This window comes from Pecten maximus, chromosome 13 (genome assembly GCF_902652985.1).
Source record: "Pecten maximus chromosome 13, xPecMax1.1, whole genome shotgun sequence".
Classification (NCBI taxonomy): Eukaryota; Metazoa; Mollusca; class Bivalvia; order Pectinida; family Pectinidae; genus Pecten; species Pecten maximus.
The window spans coordinates 5,854,290-5,880,497 of record NC_047027.1 but is presented as its reverse complement, the minus strand read 5'-3'; the positions used below and the strand labels follow the sequence as shown (position 1 = coordinate 5,880,497).

Sequence of the window (26,208 nt, the reverse complement as noted above, 5' to 3'; positions counted from 1 at the left end):
GTCGACCCTTGTACCAGTCAGTATAACGATATCCGGCCGATCCTTGTACCAGTCAGTATAACGATATCCGGCCGATCCTTGTACCAGTCAGTATAACGATATCCGTCCGATCATTGTACCAGTCAGCATAACGATATCCGGCCGATCCTTGTACCAGTCAGTATAACGATATCCGTCCGATCATTGTACCAGTCACTCAGTCATTATAACGATATATAATTCAAAATTTCATTAACGTTATAAAACATATCTACACTTTATTAAGTTGTGAAATCTTAACAAAAATATATTTGAAGTTAAAAAATATAACATTAACAGAAATACATTAAACAGCATCAATAGCAAACGGCTGTCGTCATCTTGATATTAAAATACAATCGAGATTCATTTCCTGTGTCATGGATGTTCGTTAGTATTATCAGGCAGATCATGATCAATACCACTGGAATGTCGAGGTTATTGTCTACAACGAGATTTACATTCTCTATGACGATGGCATGGTCTGATGATTTTATCATTAATCTCAATAAATAGTGTTAATTTGGGGGTACTTGTGTTGGTCACGTTAAATATGAATGTTATTTACAGTGTCTCTATAGTTTTAGAGTATTGCATGTGTCACTTCATTATATAACGCTAATTCTAGATATTTAAAGTGATTAGGCCGTAAATTAAGCTCGCAAAAATTAACACTTTACCAGTAAGGTACGTTATATACAATGCAATTACATCTTTGTAATATGACTGCTGCAATGTCGGGAGAATAAGAAGAAAAAATAAAATTGATTTTGAAAGGAATATTGTCCTGGATTTCTTACATTTCTCTCTTAAATAATATTGGTCGTTTTCTGTTTATATCTACACGAGCATCATCAGATACGATTGTTGTGCCGTTAACAAAGTGTTGTATCGCGATAATAAGGACCATATTCATCAGTTAAATAAAAACTCGCAGATTCGAGAATGTTTTTCAATAAATGTCGTAATGGAGATGGGGATTAAGATTAATAGGCACTTGTTGCGAATGTTTACATAGAATCCACATAATCCTTTGTAGAAAAGACACTTGATGTTATTTCAAACCCACCGACGACATTAACACTTTCCTAGCCACATCTTCTTCATCATATCCGGTGGAACTTGGTGTGACGTCATCATGGTTTTGCCATGGTAAATACATGGATCAGCTCGAAATCTGCCAGCATTGAATCCTGGGATAGCTAGTAATGAGTACCCCAGTTTTTTAATACAAAGGGCGACATAAACATCCTCCAGGTGGAAAAATGGCACCTTTTTGGATACCTCAAACACTTTGGTAGCCACGTTCATACTGGTGACATAGCCGGTACCGGAACAAAATCCCGGATAGTGACTTCCGGGGAAACTCTTTTTTGATGCGTACCATTTTGAACGGTGGTCGCGGATTGGCTTAGCTGTTTGGTGACACGCCCCTCCCACCCGAGTTTGTAATTTGTCTTTGTTGGTTTTTAATGTCGTAAGAATATTGGGAATATTAACATACATATCGTCATCAGTCTTCATCACGAATTTGGCGTCCTTACACTTGGTGCTGGCCCATTTGAAAGCCATCATAGTTTTGTACGTTAGATTACTGTAAGCATCTTTAAAATCTTCCTGAAGAATATCCTGGTATATATCGAATTCCTCCTTTACCGCTTTATCCATCGCTGGAGAGGAAGGCGCTCCGAGAAGGAAGGCGTATCTAACGTTGGAGTCTATAGAGTTATTTTTAGCATACGTAAGCCAGGTTTGTCGTATTGTGTCCCTCTGTTGTCTGTTCTTGTGAATTGTAAATATCAATACCACCACATCTATGTCTGGGGAATTGTTGTTACGTTGGCAGATTTCATCATTGTCTAATATGTAATTAAAATCGTGCCTGAAACACATTTCACATGTATCCGGACGATCCGAGGGAGGTTTAGGTGGAACGTTCTTTGTCTTGGCAATCGTAGACATGTTCGTGGACACGTTCGCGGACACCAAATTACTAATGACATGTTCCTGTGTCGTTCTCCCATTATTAACGAACTCCGTTAACCGAAGAACTTTCAATAACTCTTTAGCGTCCTTTTCATAGAAATCCTTGACGTTATCCGTGAGCTTCACAGAGAGTGTGAATATCTCATTAACGTGATACCAATATACAAGCACACTGCCGAACATCAGAAAACACAAACCCACGAACGCACAAAGCAGGGACTTGGTCGTGCAGGTTCGCACGCTCTTCTTGTCGGCGTCATTCATGACTGCTACAGAACAAGCGGTCGTACAGGGCATAGTCTTGTTACAACCTCACTCTCCCGAGAACAGTTTAACTTTATCTCTTATACACCAAATCGCCACTGACTTTAGAACTTCAGAATGAAACAGCGATCCTCCGCGGGGAGCTAACCTTTAACAGGTATTCACAATTCCGGTTACTGTCGGTTCTGTGTAGAAGAAATAGTAATATCACATCATTACTCCAGCGCTCAGTTTCACACTTTGACAAAGCGATTGTTTCATTTGTTTACTTCGTTAGCAGTTGTTACGGAGTACAGGTATTTTATTGTTATTACCGACAGACTAGTCCACCAATATTACACTTCGAGAAGGAGTATACACCGTGGACTTTAAATATTCCACACACTGGGTTTTAATAACATCGATCATCTAAGGCCATCACCTGTATATGAATGAGAAAATGAGAGCCACACACCCCGTCACAGAGCCCGGTGGACTGTACCCTGTACTGTTATTACACGTGTGTTATAACCGCCACACTTGGTCCGGGCAGGCGTGTCTTTATACGGCTAACCAGCACTTCTGTCTCCAGGTTTCCAATCGATTCCCACTGCTATTATAGGGACACCACGCTACAGTAAAATCGACTGTCCCGTGACCAGGTGAGATGGACTACTGTTTATAACACGGCGTACTCGCTCATTATGGTGGAAGGTCGTAGGTACAAAGTCGGTCTGCTGAATGGTGGAAGGTCGTAGGTACAAAGTCGGTCTGCTGAATGGTGGAAGGATCCCAGACTTCAGTACCGTATGATGCAAATTTCCAGCGTCTTGCGTTAGACAATTCTAAAAAAAAAAAAAAAAAACAGGTCGAATTACTATTTTGACATTTATGAATGTATCTATCATTTATTTTTTATTATCATTTTTAAATCAAACGGCATAACATACCAAATACAAGGACATAAGTATTTTAAATAACTCTTTAAATAACGCTTTTACACCTTGTAAATAACCCGCGGTGTTTTCATAACTGCTTTACAATTGCATGACTGACATTGCATTTGTTTGAATAGGAATTTGACATCTTTGAGGTAATAGTCATATCTATCATACAATGTATGTATTAGTCCAGAAACAACACCTTTATATAGATAGTAAATAAATATATGTATAAGTCCAGAACCAGCACCTTTACAAAGATGGCTAATAGATACATATATTAGTCCAGAAACAACACCTTTATATAGATAGTAAATAAATATATGTATAAGTCCAGAACCAGCACCTTTACAAAGATGGCTAATAGATATATATATTAGTCCAGAAACAACACCTTTATATAGATAGTAAATAAATATATGTATAAGTCCAGAACCAGCACCTTTACAAAGATGGCTAATAGATATATATATTAGTCCAGAAACAACACCATTATATAGATAGTAAATAAATATATGTATAAGTCCAGAACCAGCACCTTTACAAAGATGGCTAATAGATATATATATTAGTCCAGAAACAACACCTTTATATAGATGGTAAATAAATATATGTATAAGTCCAGAACCAGCACCTTTACAAAGATGGCTAATAGATATATATATTAGTCCAGAAACAACACCTTTATATAGATGGTAAATAAATATATGTATAAGTCCAGAACCAGCACCTTTACAAAGATGGCTAATAGATAAATATATTAGTCCAGAAACAACACCTTTATATAGATGGTAAATACAAATAGATATTAGTCCAGACACAGCGTAGGAAGAAACCGGAGTACCCAGACGAAAAAGCAACGTGGTCGGGCAGGTGACCCCCATACCATTCCACGTTCAATCAGGGAATCGAACCCCGGCCACCTAGGTAAAAGACGACTGTGTTACACCTAACTAAGAGTAATGAAATGTGTTTATGTCCTGGGTACCTTTTATATAATCATTTGACAGGCAACGAACTCGTAAAATATACCTTTAGCAGTAGGTCTCCACTAACAGCATCATGATGTAAAATATAAGTACTTGTATAAACTAATTCGGTTACCTCAACATCGTATAGACCTGATTACACTGGTTTATATTGTACAAAAACAAAAACAAAAACACCAGTGAACACCGTCTTTTGATATACATTTGATAATCTTTACCTAATCTTAAAAGAGTTTCATTTTCTATGAGATTTTATGAAAGGAGTCTAAGAAGTTTGCATTTTTGCAAGCATTGCCGAACAAAACAAGGATGGATAGCATTGTAACAGCAATACAAAGTCCCCTGCCTGACCTAGGAGTGCACCTATTTATTTCCCATTTTTTAAACTACATGTTATACTGATCACGTATACCAAGTTTAGTTAAAATCGGAGTAGTACTTTAGAAGGAGTTGTCCGGACAACTATGGCGTGACAGACAGACATACAGATTTTCAAACGGCAAGGGACTAATTAAAAACTTTGAGATATCAAATGAAAACAAATCTTAAATTCTTTTATAACATAACTCAGAAAAGCAAAGAAAATGGAACCAATAAGAAGCCAGAAACTAAGAAAAGAAACAAAATGAACCAATGAGAGGTCAGAAACAAAATGAACCAATGAGAGGTCAGAAACAAAATGAACCAATGAGAGGTCAGACACAAAAGGAACCGATGACAGGTCAGAAACAAAAGGAACCAATGACAGGTCAGAAACAAAAGGAACCAATAAGAAGCTAAAAACAAGGAGGGAAACAAACTGAACCAATAATAAGCCATACACAAATGAACGAGACAAAATAGGGAACCAATAAGAAGTTAGAAACAAACGAAAAAAACAAAAGGCACAAATGGGAAGCTAGGAAAAAAGAAAGAAAGGCAAGCAACCAATGAGATGCCAGACACACAAGAAAGAAACAAAAGTAATCAATGAGAAGCTACATGTATGATCAAATGAAAGAAAAAAGGGGAACCAATGAGAAACTAGAAACAAATGAAAGAAAGGAAAGGAACCAATGAGAAGCTAGGATCAAATGAAAGAAATGAAAGGAACCAATAAGAAGCTAGGAACAAATGAAAGAAAGGTACGCAACCAATGAGAAGCTAGAAACAAACGAAAGAAAGAAATTGAATCAATGATAAGCTAAGAACAACTGAGAGAAATGATAGGAACTAATCAAAAGCTAGAAACAAATGAACGAAATGGAACCAATTAAAAGCTAGGAACAAATGAAAGAAAGGCAAGCAACCATTGCGAAGCAAGGAACAAATGAAAAAAATCAAAACGAATATAAAGCGGCATCTATTGAGTCATAGTTCACAGGGCTAAGCAAAGCTTTTTACATGCGTAAAACCAGTGTACAGATGCAGTAGGGCCTACTTTCAGTTTTAAACTATACATAGTATCCCAAACCGAAGCAGAGCTGCGGATGTGCCGTACAGCCGAGAGGTTCAAGTAATAACGATTTGTAAACAGACGGTCTCTAACCAGCTCACAGAAATATGGATGTGACTCTCGTGGCGTTACACGAGACAGTCACAGGATCGAGAGTATGTACCTTGTGTCGTTACAGAAGGCCATTTCAGGACTAAGTGTATAGCCATTTCACCGAAGTATCGATATATCCCGTGTCACGTGTAACTTTACTGAAGCTTTCACATCACAACACATTACCGCTTCACTTCATAGCAGTGATTTATAAATGGATGCCAAAGCTAATTAACGATCAATTTTACTTCGGCCGCAGCGCGCTGTTGTCTTCCGTCGATACCTTTTCATTACAATACTGGTTCCAAGGAAAATTATCACCTCGGTATTAAATATACTCCATGTCGTTATTGAAAAGGGTATTGAACGTAATTTGCGAATGATGAGATATCAGAAATGGACTCTGCAAGACTCTACATGTTTGTTAGAAACCTACGAATGTGAACGCACCGTGAGATTATATATATATATATTTCTCTCGGTACAACTACGTATATATATAACATGGACAACGCGGGTACACGTCACTTGTATTAACACGCGTCATTTTTCAAACAATTACAGCCATCTGACCATGTATGTGCCGTATCTTTTTTTGTTTTCTGACTCGCCTTCTGTTACATCCCGACACAAACCTCCGATGACAATATTGTAAGGACCTTTAACCAAGAAAACAAATCCTACCTGTAAACCCCGCCAATCCAGCAAGTCGTGAATGTTAGAGCACCTGCTGTATCTAACAGCTGTAACACGTGGGTATTAAGTTACGGTATAACAGCCAGATAAATGTAAATCATTATAAACCGACATTGGTGAGATTGATAGAACTGGTGGAGAATATTGATCGGCACGATCAAAGGTAAAACACATTATTGTGTAAAGTTGGTGAACAACACTATTTCCAATGCAGTGTACAGAATCAGGGCCCAAAATATATTAATAGCAAATATACCACATCAGGGCCTCCTGCATCGCAATTTGCTGTCGAACAATATGTGGATCAAAGCCAGTGTGCTGTATTAGGGCCTATAATATGATAAATATACCATATCAGGGCCTCATGCGTTGCTGTCGGACAAAACGTGTTTCTTGTATAGTGCATACATCACCGGATCTAAGACTAAGTTTGAGTTAATGGAACAGACATTAAATCTGACAAAGTCCCACATTTTTATTTCTCGTCTACTAGTAGCAAAAACCGTGGCAGAAACACCTGATGCACGGATCATACCTCTTGATCAAACGCTCTGTCTATTATTGAAACTTAATTTCAAACTTTTTAAAGAAGGTTTGACCTCGTTTCGCACGAAATTTGACATACATGTCAAAACAGAACCCCGATTTTTACTGTTCGACAATTATGATCGAGTGCGCAACTACGTATGTAGATGGACAGACGGACGGACGGACAGTATCGACTTGCAGAGTGAAGTTTTTTGTCCTAATTTCAGAATGCGTTCCTTCCGGACCTGCGTAATGAGGTGACAAAAATCTCCCTGAGAGGTGAATTATGGCGGGGTTAGACGACGAAGATATTTCAACGGAAAGTGCTAAGTACGTCCGGACGGACGGACAGACGAAGATTAACGCTATACGCCTTCCCGCCACTTTGTGATGCACACGATCATCTAATGCTAGGAGTCTGTGGTCTTGACCTTCACGAACCTAACGAAATACACCAGACATAGTAACCAATGCGTCTAGGGAGATTAATCCCAAAATCTATATGTATTTGGCAGATCTGAAGCGACATCGGGACAAATATTACGATGATTTGAACTCTGACCCGGAACTTTTACCTGGGGGTAGGTATATGATTAGCTCCGACACTGATCTATCATAGTAAAGTAAGTTTAACTTCCACTTATCAATGATGACAGCCTGTCCCCGGGGTACGGATCACACTGTCCTGTCCCCGGGGTATCGACCGTACTGTCCTGTCCCCGGGGCACATACCGAGATACCGTCCAAGGAAGGACCCGATACGTGGTGGTTTATTCTAGATGTGTTCTGAACCTTTATTGACAATGAAATCCCTTCGGAAGACATAGTTTGTGTTGGCACGGCTACTTCAATGTTTGAGGAGTTGAAAATTAAAAAAAAAATAATAATAATTAACAGATTGAACATTTTATAGCATTGTATTGATCAACGTACTGATGAATAATGTCAAATTCGCAAACAAGTTCACAGTATAAACATTAAAATGAATTGAATGACAACCATCGTACGTATCACATGTTACGTGCATCCAAGATGGCGACACACTCGAAGACACTCGTCACATCTCGGCCGATTCCGTAACTCCAGGGTACCGGAATCGGCCGAGGTTAGCCGAATGACTCGAAGCGTTCTAATGTTGACATCTCTAGCAGCGTTGTTTACGATCTTATGTTTGACATTTTCTATGTAAGGATCGTTCGCTACAAAATTCAGACAGAGTAAAAAATAATACTCCTCTTCCTGTCAAACATCCATAAAATATAAACTAAAACTGAAATAACAACGATACATTTACATATTTGTATTGTACACGTGCTACTCACATATTTGGATTGTACACGTGCTACTCACATATTTGGATTGTACACGGGGTATTTAATCTGTACGAATGGACGACACTCAGTTATTAGAATAAATCCAACAGAATCTCGACATGATATTCCCCTTCATGTAGCGTTCCACATTTTACCATTGGTAGCTGTGCTGTTACGTCAACTTAATACAAATGTTGTACAGGTACCACGGAGTAACCCTCCGTCAGTGTTAGTATGCATTGGTGGTAACTTTTCGATTAACTTGCTACCACTGTATACGTCTAGGGCGTATCTTATACGTTACTTCCCGTGCCATGTATACTGATGATCACTCTCCAACTATGTTTGTGAATTACTATATATGTACAGAGATATATATAGACTCTGATATGTAGATGTATCGTACCCATGAGTTCCTTAAACTCTTTAAGACCCCGGAATGAACTTAAATTCAATAGATATTTTGTCGGGTGAATATCACAGCACACTGTTAAATCATAAAGGCAGACTCCAGGGAGGCGACAGTCCTACTAATAACAAGTAAACACTGGGTTTCCCTGTCCGGTACGAGTTGACGTCCCCGTAAACAGGCGTTCGGATAAGGCGATCACCCGTGTTCAAAATTCAAATAAAAGTATTTCAACGTCACGCTGTGACAAAGGTTTCAATCTACCACTCATTTAATCAAAAACCTTTCAACAATTTTCGCTAAAATATCCATTACCTCGCCACAATGTCCAAAAAGTATTTGTAATCCCGTCACAATGTCCATTTTTTCTGACGCGTTGACTTTTTGGTATAATCTGTCCGTTCGTAATTTGACATTACATGTGGTAAAATACATAGAGGATATCTAACAGTGTGTTCAGTAATACCAAATATATTTGGTATTACTGAAGACACTGTTAGATATTCTGTTTATTACATTTTTTATCAACGAAAAACCTACCCCATATGCTAACTAGGCCTACAGTTCTCTAAAAAAGGTAGTTCCCCCTGTCCAGATGCTGACATATATGTCGGGCTTTCTGATTGGTCAATTATTTTGGTATTTGCTAATCATTAATTTGATTGGTCAAATCAGCAAAAGTGATCACTAGTAAAAAAAATATCACTTTTATAGAATGAATATTTTTTTATATTTCCCTGGTAAAAATATAATAAATTTTGGTATTTTAGAGGCTAAAAAGGTCATGAAGTGGGATGCTACGTTTATTTGTTTGCTAGCCCCTGCACAGTCAGGGTCATATTGAGGCCGGATCTCCTTGTAGTAGTTGGTGACTACGTCGCAGAACAACATACGGAAGGCCCGTCTCATGCCATCCAGAGTAAATCATTGCCCAAGGACACAACGGCAGCACAGTTTTTACTTCCCGTGAAACACAGGTACGGAGGTCGAGCCACGCTCCTCGGGTCTCCATCTGAGGTCACGTGGCCGGCGACCGACTGAGCTATCTGTCCCCTGGCGGTGGCTACACGTAAGGTTATGGATAGGTGGCTAAGCTTATACGTGGTTTGCTACCTGTCTGAGTTAATGGGGCCAAAGAGGTATTGGTGCATTTTTGCAAGTTTCGATTTAAAAATAGCCGTTTTCAAACTAAAAAAAAGTAAATGTCAAAACTTGAGTTTTTGAAGCAAACCCTTAACTAGTAACATAGTTATGTATAATTGATTTATCTCCCTATGGAGTATGAACAATCTCAATTGATAATCTTAATTGATTTGGACTTAATCAGAATTAGACACTTGTATGTTTTATTTTAAATTCTTATATGGTTATATGCGGTAGGGATATGCGTGTTTGGTCAACACATGAGTAGAAGACTACTGGTATTTACCAGATGGACATTATAGTCAGAAACTCTGGTGTTGATCAGGCACTTGTCTCTCTCCTGCGTAGTAAACGAGTTCTAATATATATTTAACAATGATTTGAAAATTATTATAAAGAAAAAGAAAACACATAAGATTATCATTATATATTATTCACAAATACTCTTTTTATATATATACTGTAATTTTCATTCTTGACTAATAACCAGATACTAATTATTTGAAATAAATGTAATATGTTATGGAGAGAACTTTAATATAGGCTTAGCCTGATGTTCAATCCATTTGACTTCCAATAAAAAAATATGTTGAAATGAACTAGTAACATTTGCGAAAAATGTGTTTGTTAATTGCAATTGATATTCCATGAAATGACCGTAATGTTGTATAATCGGACAATTTTCGAGGGGTCTTCTCAATTCAAATCATTTTTGACATAGAGCGCATCGAAAGACCAATTTTACAAGTTCTTATTTTATTCTATGCACAAAAGACAACTAAAAACGTAGTCGTAACAAGGGTACCGTCATCCGTACATAGTAATAGTTAATACACACATCAACTCTGAAACCAAATATTAGAATTCAAGTACAAGGGTTAGGGTCAGATATACGTAACCTTAACCCTGGGATGGGACTTGAGACACCCAACTGATAATATCCTACCTCTCTACTACCACAGGGACCTGAGACTTGGGACAACCAACAGATAATATCCTACCTATCTACTACCACAGGGACCTGGGACTTGAGACAACCAACAGATAATACCCTACCTCTCTACTACCACAGGGACCTGGGACTTGAGGCACCCAACAGATAATATCCTACCTCTCTACTACCACAGGGACCTGGGACTTGATACACCCAACAGATAATATCCTACCTCTCTACTACCACAGGGACCTGGGACTTGAGACAACCAACAGATAATATCCTACCTCTCTACTACCACAGGGACCTGGGACTTGAGACAACCAACAGATAATATCCTACCTCTCTACTACCACAGGGACCTGGGACTTAAGACAACCAACAGATAATATCCTACCTCTCTACTACCACAGGGACCTGGGACTTAAGACAACCAACAGATAATATCCTACCTCTCTACTACCACAGGGATATGAGACTTGAGACAACCAACAGATAATATCCTACCTCTCTACTACCACAGGGACCTGAGACTTGAGACAACCAACAGATAATATCCTACTTCCCTGAACGGACCTAGATTAGAATAGATATATAAGTTCGTAATATGAAGAAATGAAAATACAAAATGTATTTTCTTTTAAAGACGTACAGGTGACATGTACAGGTGACATGTATACATATTATATGTCAATGATTCAAAATGTAGACATTAGCAAAATCTGTTAACACTATGACACAAAATACATGCCTTCTCCTAAATCTCAAGTGCCTGCGAAAAATATATAATGCATCATTTTTCTTCATTATCTGTGAACGACACCAGACAATATAAGTCTTAAATCTCAGGTCTCTGTGAACGACACAACACAAGATATAAGTCTTAAATCTCAGGTCCCTGTGAACGATTCAACACAAGATTTAAGTCTTAAATCTCAGGTCCCTGTAAACGATCCAACACAAGATATAAGTCTTAAATCTCAGGTCCCTGTAAACGACACAACACAAGATATAAGTCTTAAATCCCAGGTCCCTGTAAACGGTTCAACACAAGATATTAGTCTTAAATCTCAGGTCCCTGTGAACGGTTCAACACAAGATATAAGTCTTAAATCTCAGGTCGCTGCGAACGATTCAACACAAGATATGAGTCTTAAATCTCAGGTCCCTGTGAACGATTCAACACAAGATATAAGTCTTAAATCTCAGGTCCCTGTAAACGACACAACACAAGATATAAGTCTTAAATCTCAGGTCCCTGTAAACGACACAACACAAGATATAAGTCTTAAATCCCAGGTCCCTGTAAACGGTTCAACACAAGATATTAGTCTTAAATCTCAGGTCCCTGTGAACGGTTCAACACAAGATATAAGTCTTAAATCTCAGGTCCCTGTAAACGATTCAACACAAGATATAAGTCTTAAATCTCAGGTCCCTGTAAACGACACAACACAAGATATAAGTCTTAAATCTCAGGTCCCTGTGAACGATTCAACACAAGATATGAGTCTTAAACCTCAGGTCCCTGTGAACGACTCAACACAAGATATAAGTCTTAAATCTCAGGTCCCTGTAAACGACTCAACACAAGATATAAGTCTTAAATCTCAGGTCCCTGTAAACGATTCAACACAAGATATAAGTCTTAAATCTCAGGTCCCTGTAAACGATTCAACACAAGATTTTAGTCTTAAATCTCAGGTCCCTGTAAACGATCCAACACAAGATTTTAGTTTTAAATCTCAGGTCCCTGTAAACGATTCAACACAAGATATAAGTCTTAAATCTCAGGTCCCTGTGAACGGTTCAACACAAGATATGAGTCTTAAACCTCAGGTCCCTGAGAACGGTTCAACACAAGATATTAGTCTTAAATCTCAGGTCCCTGTAAACGACTCAATACAAGATATTAGTCTTAAATCTCAGGTCTCTGTGAACGGTTCAACACAAGATATAAGTCTTAAATCTCAGGTCCCTGTAAACGACTCAACACAAGATATAAGTCTTAAATCTCAGGTCCCTGTAAACGACTCAACACAAGATATAAGTCTTAAATCTCAGGTCCCTGTGAACGATTCAACACAAAGCACAACAAAACGAGTCTTAATCTCTGTAAACTTTACAAAACAAACTACAGAATAAGTCTAAATCTCGGGTCCCATGTCTGTGAATGACAAAAGACGAAACATGTTTTGAATCTCAACTACCTGTAAACGAGGCATATCCTGTTACATGTTTTAAATCACAAATCCTTTTGAACAAGTGAAACCCAATATGATAACGTACCTGTTGTACTACTGTTTTCCGAGGACAGAACTGTTCGAGCTAAGATCGGCTCATACGTATACGTTGGTAACAACTCACACCAAACCACAACGGGTCATATCCTGGAAAGTAAGAAGACCGTAGTAAAATCATTTAAATACCGACACCAGGAGAGAAAACGTGGAGGAGCCTTCTTAATGTTATGTTAATTCAGACAAAAGGCATGTTAACATCTTAAAATAAATTTTTCAGTATTAAAATATCCAATATTCTATCACAGTTTAATAATTTGGACTGAAATCTCGTAATCAAATATCACATATCAATAGTTTGGACTAATAACATACGATTCAATTCAATTTTCATTTATTACGGTTTATCAGTACAAATATGTACATGACGGGTAATTAATAGAAAAGGGTAGCTAATAAACACACATATCTCACTTACTCTGAATTCAATTCACCTTCATCAGAGACGTATATATCATGATATACAAGTCTCTACCTTCATAGACTAGAGTTAGTGAAATAAATTACTACCGAATTCCGTTAAAAATGAAAATAATTTGATAAAAACCAGATGTTGCCTTTTGGCCTTGGATCGCCCATGACTAATCCGATCAATGTATGATAGTGTATCTAAACACACATACGTTTTAAACAGTAGAATACCGAGGCAGTCTTGTTTAAACACACATACGTTTTATAAAGTTCTATACAGTAGAATACCGAGGTACGACATCGAATTTCTGTTTCAATACAGACGGCCCACCACGGCCATTTGCGTCATTCTATTTAGGAAATCGTCTAGACCATAACATATATACGATGACCGGGTATAACACGTGGTCAGTATACATGTATATGTACCGTACTGGTCAGTGTGATCGATGACCACTATGAATTATATATATATCCGACTACCAGTCATTGTACATATCCGTCCTTTCAACGGTCTGCTACGGTGGCGAAATTCAATACACATTAAAATCTGTACACATGGAATAAAATATATTACAACTACATATTATATGTACCTGTATAATGATATATATTATAACTACCTGTATATGATATATATTATAACTACCTGTATATGATATATATTATAACTACCTGTATATGATATATATTATAACTACCTGTATATGATATATATTATAACTACCTGTATATGATATGTAATATAACTACCTGTATATGATATATATTATAACTACCTGTATAATGATATATATTATAACTACCTGTATTATGATATATATTATAACTACCTGTATATGATATATATTATAACTACCTGTATAATGATATATATTATAACTACCTGTATTATGATATATATTATAACTACCTGTATTATGATATATATTATAACTACCTGTATATGATATATATTATAACTACCTGTATAATGATATATATTATAACTACCTGTATATGATATATATTATAACTACCTGTATAACGATATATATTATAACTACCTGTATATGATATATATTATAACTACCTGTATATGATATATATTATAACTACCTGTATATGATGTATATTATAACTACCTGTATATGATGTATATCATAACTACCTGTATTATGATATATATTATAACTACCTGTATATGATATATATTATAACTACCTGTATATGATATATATAATAACTACCTGTATATGATATATATTATAACTACCTGTATATGATATATATTATAACTACCTGTATATGATATATATTATAACTACCTGTATATGATGTATATTATAACTACCTGTATTATGATATATATTATAACTACCTGTATATGATATATATTATAACTACCTGTATATGATATATATTATAACTACCTGTATATGATATATATAATAACTACCTGTATTATGATATATATTATAACTACCTGTATATGATATATATTATAACTACCTGTATATGATATATATTATAACTACCTGTATATGATATATATTATAACTACCTGTATATGATATATATTATAACTACCTGTATATGATATATATTATAACTACCTGTATATGATATATATTATACCTGTATATGATATATATTATAACTACCTTTTCGGTGTACCTCACGAAATACTCACACAGTGTCACACCGGAACTGTTCATATTGTATGTCCAATGGCTTAAAGGTGACGCTAACAAATGTAGAAGGTAAATAAAAACCGGTCCGACGTGTGTAACCAACCGTGACTGGTCAATACTGGGTACACGTCACTCCCGGGGACCCTATATCACTGTCCACAACGTGAGTGTGAGCACTGAAAGATTATATTTCTATCTTTGGACGATTTATCCGGGAAAGGGCTTTTGGTTTGTTATTAAACACTGCGTCGTTATTACAAATTGCCTCTCCGTCAAAACCACGTGACACTGTGTGAATTTTAAACGATTACCGATGTTTGTAGCGAGTGAGATCTTGTTGCTAAATTTCTTTCTGCTTTGCACTTATCATTCCTGAGGTTAGTTTGACCATGTAAAATTGGTGGGGTGACCCCCGGTCAAAGTACACTGAAGGCTCACTGGACCATAGAGGTTATAAATGTACTAGTAATTCAGTTTATTTATTGACTCTGAGCTTTATACATTGGTGGTCAATGCAATGTTAAATGAAGACATTATATCGTGTTTTCCTGAATTATGTGGCATCATATATACATGTGTACTTAACATTGGTAAATATTTGAAGGTACATTAAACTTTAAGAGATTAAATGCTATTAAGTAAATACGTATATGATGACACGCAATTAAGGAAACACATGATAAAATGTCTAAATTTGTAAACAGATTTGTCCATTCTCTATAGATATTCATGCTACCCGGCTATATAGCAGTGACCGCCAGTGTATTGAATTGTGTATTGTATTGTTTTGTACCGTGTTGTATTAATTGTATGTTGTATTGTATTGTATGTTGTATTGTATGTTGTATTGTTTTGTACCGTGTTGTATTTATTGTATGTTGTATTGTATTGTATGTTGTATTTATTGTATGTTGTATTGTATTGTATGTTGTATTTATTGTATGTTGTATTGTATGTTGTATGTTGTATTGTATTGTATGTTGTATTGTATGTTGTATGTTGTATGTTGTATTTATTGTATGTTGTATTGTATTGTATGTTGTATTTATTGTATGTTGTATTGTATTGTATGTTGTATTTATTGTTTTATTGTATTTGTATGTGTATGTATTGTAGTTGTATTGTTGGTATGTTGTATGTTTTGATTGTTATGTTTTTGTTGATTTATTGTATGTTGTATTGTTTGATTGTTGTTTGTATTGTTTGTTGTTTTTGTATTGTTTGTATTGTATTGTATTGTATGTTGTATTGTGTATTGTATTGTATTTTTGTATTTGTTGTATTTTGTATGTTGTTGTATTGTATTGTATGTTGTATTGTATTGTATGTTTGTATTGTATTGTATGTTGTATTGTATGTTGTATTGTATTGTATGTTGTATTGTATTGTATGTTGTATTGTATTGTATGTTGTATTGTATTGTATGTTGTATTGTATTGTATGTTGTATTGTATGTTGTATTTATTTGTTGTATTTATTGTTGTTATGTTCGTTTGTTATTTGTTTGTTGTTTTCTTGTTGTCTTGTCTTGTATTGTTTTGTCTGTTGTCTTTCTTGTCTGTTTTGTCTTTCTTGTCTTTGTTTGTCTTTGTCTTTCTTGTCTGTTGTCTTGTCTTGTTGTTCTGTTTGTCTTTCTTTCTTGTCTGTTTGTCTTGTCTGTTCTCTGTTTGTCTTTTTTGTCTGTTGTCTTTTCTTGTCTGTTTGTCTTGTCTGTTTGTCTTTCTTTTTGTCTGTTGTCTTTCTTGTCTGTTGTCTTTCTTTTGTCTGTTTGTCTTTCTTGTCTGTTGTCTTGTCTTGTCTGTTGTCTTGTCTTGTCTGTTGTCTTGTCTGTTGTTTTCTTGTCTGTTGTCTTTCTTGTCTGTTGTCTTTCTTGTCTGTTGTCTTGTCTGTTTGTCTGTTTGTCTTTCTTGTCTGTTGTCTTTCTTGTCTTTGTCATGTACCTGTGTAAAAGCCCAATAAAGTCGTGTAAGATTAACGCCTGTGTAAACAGCTTGTACCGATACAGCGGAGAATACCGATATATTAATGATACCATAATTCTAACTGAAAATCGATAAAACCAGACTAGATATCCATGTATTTACATGGAGACCCTTGAGAGAGAACAATGGGAGTTAGACCAGGTGTTTCGGAAGAGTAAGTGTCCTCTTATTATCAGCGGTACCAGAAATCTAGATGAATGAAAGGAATGTTTATACTTTTTCATAAAAAATGTTTATAAATATAAGCCTATCTATTCAACAACTATCGTATATGTTATAGCACGGTGAAGTTATTACTACTACTGATATTACTGATTAATACTGATTGTGTATATCTATATCTAGAAATCTTGAGGTCGAACTTGGGTAAAATTACATTCTAAAAAATAAGAGCTAGGGCCATGACAACAGAACCACCAGGTATATAAACAACCAGAGAACATGTCTGACTTCATATATAACAAGAAAAATTCTCGACAATAAAATTTCAAAATGGTCTTTACCAACCGCACTCAATAACTTAAACCAGCAAGGCCGAAATAGCGGACGTAAAACACATGACATAAACAAATTAATTAATTAGCCTACATCTTGTTCTAACTTGTTTCGTTAACAGAGGTGTAAAGTGTTACCCGACTGATAACAAGCAGGAGACCACTCTCAGACACTTGGATGGAAATGTATTTACCTCTGGGCCCAACAGATAACACCTGATGTTTTGAAGTACAAATGTCTGGTCCCTGAAATTATGTCAAAAATATCGCCATGTTGTTGGGGCTAGAGGAGACACGGACTTCCTCTTAGATATGAGACAATTGTTGGAAAACAACATACAATCACGGGGAATCAGTTTGAATCAGCTATAGTCACGGTTAGGATCAGTCCTGTATAGAAATGGGCGTGAAACAGTAACATCTAAATACTTAATATAGTACGGTATCAGTCTCTCAGTAACATCTAAATACTTAATATAGTACGGTATCAGTCTCTCAGTAACATCTAAATACTTAATACAGTACGGTATCAGTCTCTCAGTAACATCTAAATACTTAATACAGTACGGTATCAGTCTCTCAGTAACATCTAAATACTTAATACAGTACGGTATCAGTCTCTCAGTAACATCTAAATACTTAATATAGTACGGTATCAGTCTCTCAGTAACATCTAAATACTTAATCAGTACGGTATCAGTCTCTCAGTAACATCTAAATACTTAATACAGTACGGTATCAGTCTCTCAGTTAACATCTAAATACTTAATACATTATGGTATCAGTCTCTCAGTAAACATCTAAATACTTAATACATTATGGTATCCAGCTTTCTTCCGTGACACATCAAAAATCGCCCTCCCAAGTTCCGTAAATTAATTATATGTATCATCACGGACATTGTACATACCCAAGTCCCGTAATATCATTAAAACTTATGAATGGTATTCGTGCTAAGTCCTTGCGTGACATCAAAACATACAGTTACCCGAGACAATTGATGGGACATGAAACACTCATATCGTGCTATCTCCCGAGAAAAGACGCCAAACCGCAGGTTAACTACTAATACAGGTCGTGAGAGGCACCACCTCCCCTGTCACCACCCTCCCCTAACGTGTGGGGAGATAACTCATGTGTGGAGAGATAACTCATGTGTGGGGTGATGACTCATGTGTGGAGAGATAACTCGTGTGTGGGGAGATAACTCATGTGTGGAGAGATAACTCATGTGTGGAGAGATAACTCGTGTGTGGGGTGATGACTCATGTGTGGAGAGATAACTCGTGTGTGGGGAGATAACTCATGTGTGGAGAGATAACTCATGTGTGAGGAGATAACTCATGTGAGGGGAGATAACTCATGTGTGGGGAAATAACTCATGTGTGGGGAGATAACTCATGTGTAGCGGAGAAGCTCCTAATTATGCAATAAAAAGAAAACCCACAATATTAATTACGGGAAATATAACAAATCCTTTAAAATCCTTTCGTCTTCTGTATTCAAAAGTCTTATGATCTTTTTTAACCATTATTCCAACAACAGATTTTGACAGAAACACATATTGTGTTATTGTAGAAGTAAACATGGTTTCCTTGTATCACTAGTCATCTATATGTAAATGTATGTTGGGAGTCATCCTAAATCTTGTCTGATTCATTGACAACAAACAACATCTCTCAGTCTCTACAACGTGTTTTTATTGGTAACTTGATTTTACTTTACATTAGTACAAATACAAGTTATGACCAATGGACGGATGACTCATTGTTAACGCGCGGGAAGGATGTCATAATTATATATTTTTACCAAATAATTTTGCATATATATGCTACATTCTATTTTTGCCTAGGCAAAATTCATATTCTATTTTGCGTAGACAAAATTCGAATTCTGTTCAATCAATCAGCCAATCAAAAGTAACCTTAAAACTTTGTAAATATTCCTACACGATCGAAGTTGCAGCGGGAAGTTCAATGTCGCAAACGTTACCAAGATTACTCCCCCCTGCGAGTAAGTTCAGTAAGTTTACTGGATGGTACCCAAGTCTAAACTATCCGTGCGTTCCTTTACCGGGTTATTACCAGGGGATTGTTCGTTTATGCGGACAAACCTCACAGCAGTCTGAAAAATATGGCCCAACGGCCAAAGAAACCGGTCAAGACCAGCTGCCATTTTTTCCAAGAACATAATTCACTACGCTTGGAAATACAGATTTCCTTGGATCCGCTGAATAAACTAGTCCCTGTGCCCAAAAGCTGTTTTCATTGGTTGAAACATTATGAATTTTGCCTACGTAATATTTTATGTTTGCATAGGCAAAATTTGATTTTACAGAAAATGTTTGATTATGCCATCCTTACCGCGCCATACAAACTTGAATTTTCACCCTGGAGTAAGACCTCTCGCGCGCCTCCATCAGGGCCAACAACAGTGATTAATATAAGTTTTAAATAGATATACAAATGTAGTTTACAAGCCATAAACATTGAATTTTATCAACCTCAACTAATGAGATATTTCTTTTTCCCTTCAGATTCTTAATCCCTACTTTTTTATTTTCTTTTACTGAAAAAGTGTTTTTCTTTCTTTCTTTTTAACATAAAGTGCAGCGTTATGAACTTTAACTCTGGGAACTTCAACAATGGAGAACTTAATCTAACTAAATCAAAAATAATTTGACAATTTGAGTTTATTGATTTATATGATACCTCTATCAACAAGTTCGAATGTCTTCACATAATATAATCCTCTCCTTTAACCAGAAAAAAACCTCTGATGTGCGTACTCCAACGATGTTAGAATATTACACGACGAGAGAGAGAAATAGCCAGAGACCTTTAGCTAGCCGATGTAATGATGTGTAGAACTGAGAAAACCTGATTTCCTAATACATGCATATCTAGTCCGATAGTCCTCCAACAGAACAGACGATTTCATGAAGGAAAAAATAATGTTGAGTCTAGAAAGATATTAACGCGTAATTTAACGGTACATTAGTGTATAATGAAGATAACGTTAACACAAACAAATGATACACACTCGACATAACTCACCGTGGGATATTCACATGTCCTATGTCGACCGATCACCAACTCAACCTTGATCGACAGCTCTAGATCAATCTCAAAGATCAATCAGTTTCATTCACACGCTTCCAAGTGTCGGCGCATTCGATTGAGAAACGCCAACAATGTAGGCAATGTGATGACAACAGGATGTGATGTTCCGAAGATTGTTTGTTGTCGATGTATGTTGTACCATATTGTCCTCAAGTCACTGTGTATCATCTCCAATTATTACATTAGCTGAAGCGATAAAGTTGAAGCGGCCGTCTTTGTTGATGGGAAGATTTCATAGATTTCCCCTATAAAATATTGTTCTTGCAAGTTAAACAATTTGTGTGTATATATAAGAGTTCCACCTTTACTATGTATTAACGATAGAGCCTTGATTACGATTCAAATGTTGTTTTGACGAAAAAATGTATCGCCTAATGCAAGATACACAGTGAAAGTGTGTTAGCGCAAGAGAGAGACAAAGAGGCATTACAATTCGATTGATGGATCTAGTAACTTGAACTGTTCTCAAAAATTGTTAAAGCCACATAGGACATATCCGTCATATCATAGTTTTAACTGGGATTCTGTGACGTACATATACGGATACTTGCATCAATTTATAGAGAACCTGCAAAGGAAATAATCAAACAATCAAAATTTCCATAGGTAGTGCTATGCTAACCACTTCTGTCTCACTTAAACGATCATTTTTCCCAGTGGAATGCCCTTCCTGCAGCTTTTTGTTGAAAGCCAGTCAATGCATTTGACCACTCCTTTAAAACGCTTCTACATGTTTATAGCTTTATGGAAAACGATACTATCTAAAAATTAAAGTTTTATTTTGCGTCACCACGCCTTCCATATTATCATCCGGGTATGGTCCAACCATTTAAATTTAATGATAGTAATAAAATGACTAATACTAAGGTCCATCAATCTATCCATAATAATAACAGAATTCGGATAAATGATGTTTGTAGATCTCCTCAAAAATGTGGAGTTATCCTGATTAGCTAACCCAGAAAATGGGAAATCGTCAAAAGGATGGCGATACGAGTACAGGGGTAGTGTTGTGAGACGGGAGGGGTAAGTGATGGTGGAACGGGTACAGGTTAGTGATGGTGAGACGGGAACACAAGGGTTGGTGATGGTTGGGTGACGGGAGGGGGTTAGAGATGGTAGTGTGACGGGAGGGGGTTAGTGATGGTTAGGTTACGGGAGGGGGTTAGTGATTGTTGGGGGACGGGAGGGGGTTAGTGATGGTTGGGTGACGGGAGGGGGTTAGTGATGGTTGGTTGACGGGAGGGGTTAGTGATGGTTGGGTGACGGGAGAGGGTTAGTGATGGTTGGTTGACGGGAGGGGTTAGTGATGGTTGGGTGACGGGAGAGGGTTAGTGATGGTTGAGTGACGGGAGGGGGTTAGTGATGGTTGGGTGACGGGAGGGGGTTAGTGATGGTTGGTTGACGGGAGGGGTTAGTGATGGTTGGGTGACGGGAGAGGGTTAGTGATGGTTGAGTGACGGGAGGGGGTTAGTGATGGTTGGTTGACGGGAGGGGGTTAGTGATGGTTGGTTGACGGGAGGGGGTTGGTGATGGTTGTGAGACGGGAGGGGGTTAGTGATGGTTGGGTTACGGGAGGGGGTTAGTGATGGTTGGGTGACAGGAGGGGTTAGTGATGATTGGGTGACAGGAGGGGTTAGTGATGATTGGGTGACGGGAGGGGGTTAGTGATGGTTGGGTGACGGGAGGAGGTTAGTGATGGTTGGGTGACGGGAGGGGGCTAGTGATGGTTGGGTGACGGGAGGGGGTTAGTGATGGTTGGGTGACGGGAGGGGGTTAGTGATGGTTGGGTGACGGGAGGGGGTTAGTGATGGTTGGGTGACGGGAGGGGGTTAGTGATTGTTGGGTTACGGGAGGGGGTTAGTGATGGTTGGGTGACCAGAGGGGGTTAGTGATGGTTGGTTGACGGGAGGGGGTTAGTGATGGGTGGGTGACGGGAGAGGGTTAGTGATAATTTAGTGACGGGAGGGGGATCAGTGATGGTTGGGGGATGGGGGGGTAGTGAGGGTTAGTGATAATTTAGTGACGGGAGGGGGATCAGTGATGGTTGGGGGATGGGAGGGGGTTCGTGATGGTTTGGTGACGGGAGGGGGTTAGTGATGGTTGGGTGACGGGAGGGGGGTTAGTGAAGGTTTGGTTACGAGAGGGGGTTAGTGATGGTGGGGTGACGGGAGGGGGTTAGTGATGGTTGTGAGACGGGAGGGGGGTTAGTGATGGTTGGGTGACGGGAGGGGGTCAGTGATTGTTGGGTGACGGGAGGGAGTTAGTGATGGTTGGGTGACGGGAGGGGGTTAGTGATGGTTAGGTGACGGGAGGGGGCTAGTGATGGTTAGGTGACGGGAGGGGGTTAGTGATGGTTGGGTGACGGGAGGGGGTTAGTGATGGTTGGGTGACAGGAGGGGGTTAGAGATGGTTTGGTGACGGGAGGGGGTTAGTGATTGTTGGGTGACGGGAGGGGTTAAGTGATGGTTGGGTTACGGGAAGGGGTTAGTGATGGTTGGCTGACGGGAGGGGGTTAGTGATGGTTGGGTGACGGGAGGGGGGTTGGTGATGGTTGGGTGACGGGAGGGGGTTAGTGATGGTTGGGTGACGGGAGGGGTTAAGTGATGGTTGGGTTACGGGAAGGGGTTAGTGATGGTTGGGTGACGGGAGGGGGTTAGTGATGGTTGGGTGACGGGAGGGGGGGGGGGGGTTAGTGATGGAAGTGTGACGGGAGGGGGTTAGTGATGGTTGGGTGACGGGAGGGGTTAAGTGATGGTTGGGTTACGGGAGGGGTTAGTGATGATTGGGTGACGGGAGGGGGTTAGTGATGGTTGGGTGACGGGAGGGGGTTAGTGATGGTTGGGTGACGGGAGGGGGTTAGTGATGGTTGGGTGACGGGAGGGGGTACGTGATGGTTGGGTTACGGGAAGGGGTTAGTGATAATTTGGTGACGGGAGGGGGGTTAGTGATGGTTGGGTGACGGGAGGGGGTTAGTGATGGTTGGTTGACGGGAGGGGGTAAGTGATGGTCGGGTGACGGGAGGGGGTTAGTGATGGTTGGGTGACGGGAGGGGGTTAGTGATGGTCGGGTGACGGGAGGGGTTAGTGATGGTTGGGTGACGGGAGGGGTTAGTGATGGTTGGGTGACAGGAGGGGTTAGTGATGATTGGGTGACGGGAGGGGTTAGTGATGGTTGGGTGACAGGAGGGGGTTGGTGATGTTTAACGCAAAAAAAAAGAACCACTTAATAAATTTTGAGGGAATATCTGTAAAAAAAACCTAGCTCACACACCGAGACTGGTCCAGGGGATGAGAATGTGTTGGAGGGAGTACTCATGCTCTGTGTCTCCCCCTCCAAGTGATACATTGTTACATAGATAATCATGACGTCAATAAGAAGACAATATATAGTTGAGAACGGTGTATATAAACTAGTCCTTCCTGTCGCTTAAGGTTAAATTTCCTGTCCGTCCATTGTTAGCGACTGTCCTTGTCGAGATACCCCGCATTAAAAGTTCTATCGTCTGTCCATCATTAATGATAAACTATATATATTGGAAGTATTCGTGGGTTTGATAAAAAAATTTTCACGATGCACAGAATACGGAGCAAAAGAGGAAAACAATCATGAATGAGAAAGAAATTGGAACAATCACCGAATACTGAAACAGAGACGAGAAATGGAGCAGAAAAGGAACAAAAACAGAACACGGAAGAGCATTGACCTATCACGGAACACGGAATGAGCATTGAACTATCACGGAACACGGAATGAGCATTGAACTATCACGGAACACGGAATGAGCATTGAACTATCACGGAACACGGAATGAGCATTTAACTATGACGGAACAATAAGAATCGATCTATCACGGAACACGGAATGAGCATTGAACTATCACGGAACACGGAATGAGCATTGAACTATCACGGAACACGGAATGAGCATTGAACTATCACGGAACACGGAATGAACATTGAACTATCAAGGAACACAGAATGAACATTTAACTATTACGGAACACTGAATGAGCATTTAACTATGACGGAACAATAAGAATCGATCTATCACGGAACACGGAATGAACATTGAACTATCAAGGAACACGGAATGAACATTGAACTATCACGGAACACGGAATGAGCATTTAACTATCACGGAACACGGAATGAACATTTAACTATGACGGAACAATGTGAATCGATCTATCACGGAACACGGAATGAGCATTGAACTATCACGGAACACGGAATGAGCATTGAACTATCACGGAACACGGAATGAGCATTTAACTATGACGGAACAATGAGAATCGATCTATCACGGAACACAGTATTAGCATTGATCTATCACGGAACACGGTATCATTACATAAACGGATCTGCGGGTTGTCCCATAATCAATTACTCCTTCTTCATTTCACCTTATCGGTTGACACAAACCCAAAACAGGTTTTGTATGTCAAAAAGATATCTGAATTAAATTTGTTAAAAAGCAAAATTATCTTTGAAATAGAGATATCTACAATTCAAATTCAGATACATTCACTTAATAGAAAATAGATCATCTTTATTATATGTGAGAGGTGGGCGGTTCAGTTATAGACATCTGTGTTTTCAAATAGAGATACTAAGGTATCTCTAAATGTTCAGGAAATATAAATATCTATATTTAAATACAGATATTTGTAATTAAACAGCGATATCTGTATTTAAACAGGGACCTGTCGATCTTTAAAACGACTATAACTGTAAAAAAAACACTGTTGGAAAATGTTTTCATGCTGAATACAAAAAAAAATCAAAAAAATCATATAGCTAAAACTTTCCCGAAAAATAAAAGTGTCCGCAACAGCGTTTTGTAAATATCATAATCAGTACGCAACAATAACATTACAATTCGATAGGTCCTACAATAATACGTAAATACCTCTCGTAAACAGAACACTGAACACGTGACTCGTACCATATGTCACTCCATTCGGCTTTCTCTGTGAAGCTTTTTTTTTTTTTTTTTTTTACAAACATCAACCGACGTTAATATTGTTTTATAATTCATCAACATATGTTTATAGAACATTTTTACGGTATAGGCTCGGATATAATAAACTAACAAAATTGTTTATTTTTTTATTCAAATACATCAAAACGCAATTCCAGTAAAGAGAATCAGACAAAAAAGGACAACACTCATTAATCAAACATTTTTATTGTCTTAATGATGCATGTAAAAACTGACCATATATGATGTGAATGTTTCAATTATCAGCATGCGGTCCAAATCTACATTGTGTTTACCGCGGCTAGAATCAAGTACATGTACTAATAATTGGGTAAGTAAATATGATAAATACGACACGAATGTACGGGTAAGTTTGCTATTATTGATATGTTTTGTTGTCTTTTTGTGGTTCCAGTTTGTAAGAAAAAAAGTTATTTTAAATCGGTGCAAATAAAACAAAATAACATAAGATCATTCTTAAGATACACTTTAATTTACTTTATGAAATTATGATA

General features: G+C 37.9%; 2 protein-coding genes across 5 annotated transcripts; both read right to left on the bottom strand.

Moving 5' to 3' along the window:
• Positions 1–231: 231 nt before the first annotated feature.
• LOC117340937 (beta-1,3-galactosyltransferase 1-like) lies at positions 232–20,741 on the bottom strand. 4 transcript variants are annotated; one of them, XM_033902725.1, is made up of 3 exons: positions 20,645–20,741; positions 13,018–13,118; positions 232–3,092 (listed from the first exon to the last, which is right to left on the bottom strand). In XM_033902725.1, exon 3 carries the CDS (start codon positions 2,299–2,301, stop codon positions 1,096–1,098), a length of 1,206 nt encoding a protein of 401 aa, XP_033758616.1. In that variant the 5' UTR covers positions 2,302–3,092; positions 13,018–13,118; positions 20,645–20,741; the 3' UTR covers positions 232–1,095. The 4 variants fall into 4 exon arrangements, with proteins under 4 accessions (XP_033758616.1, XP_033758614.1, XP_033758615.1 ...); XM_033902723.1 differs by lacking the exon at positions 20,645–20,741 and adding an exon at positions 15,112–15,236; XM_033902724.1 differs by lacking the exon at positions 20,645–20,741 and adding an exon at positions 15,083–15,188.
• On the bottom strand, positions 16,609–24,058 carry LOC117340381 (protein PXR1-like). Its single transcript, XM_033902143.1, has 2 exons — positions 23,984–24,058; positions 16,609–17,052 (listed from the first exon to the last, which is right to left on the bottom strand). Exons 1-2 carry the CDS (start codon positions 24,056–24,058, stop codon positions 16,609–16,611), a joined length of 519 nt encoding a protein of 172 aa, XP_033758034.1.
• Between the last annotated feature and the right edge of the window lie 2,150 nt (positions 24,059–26,208).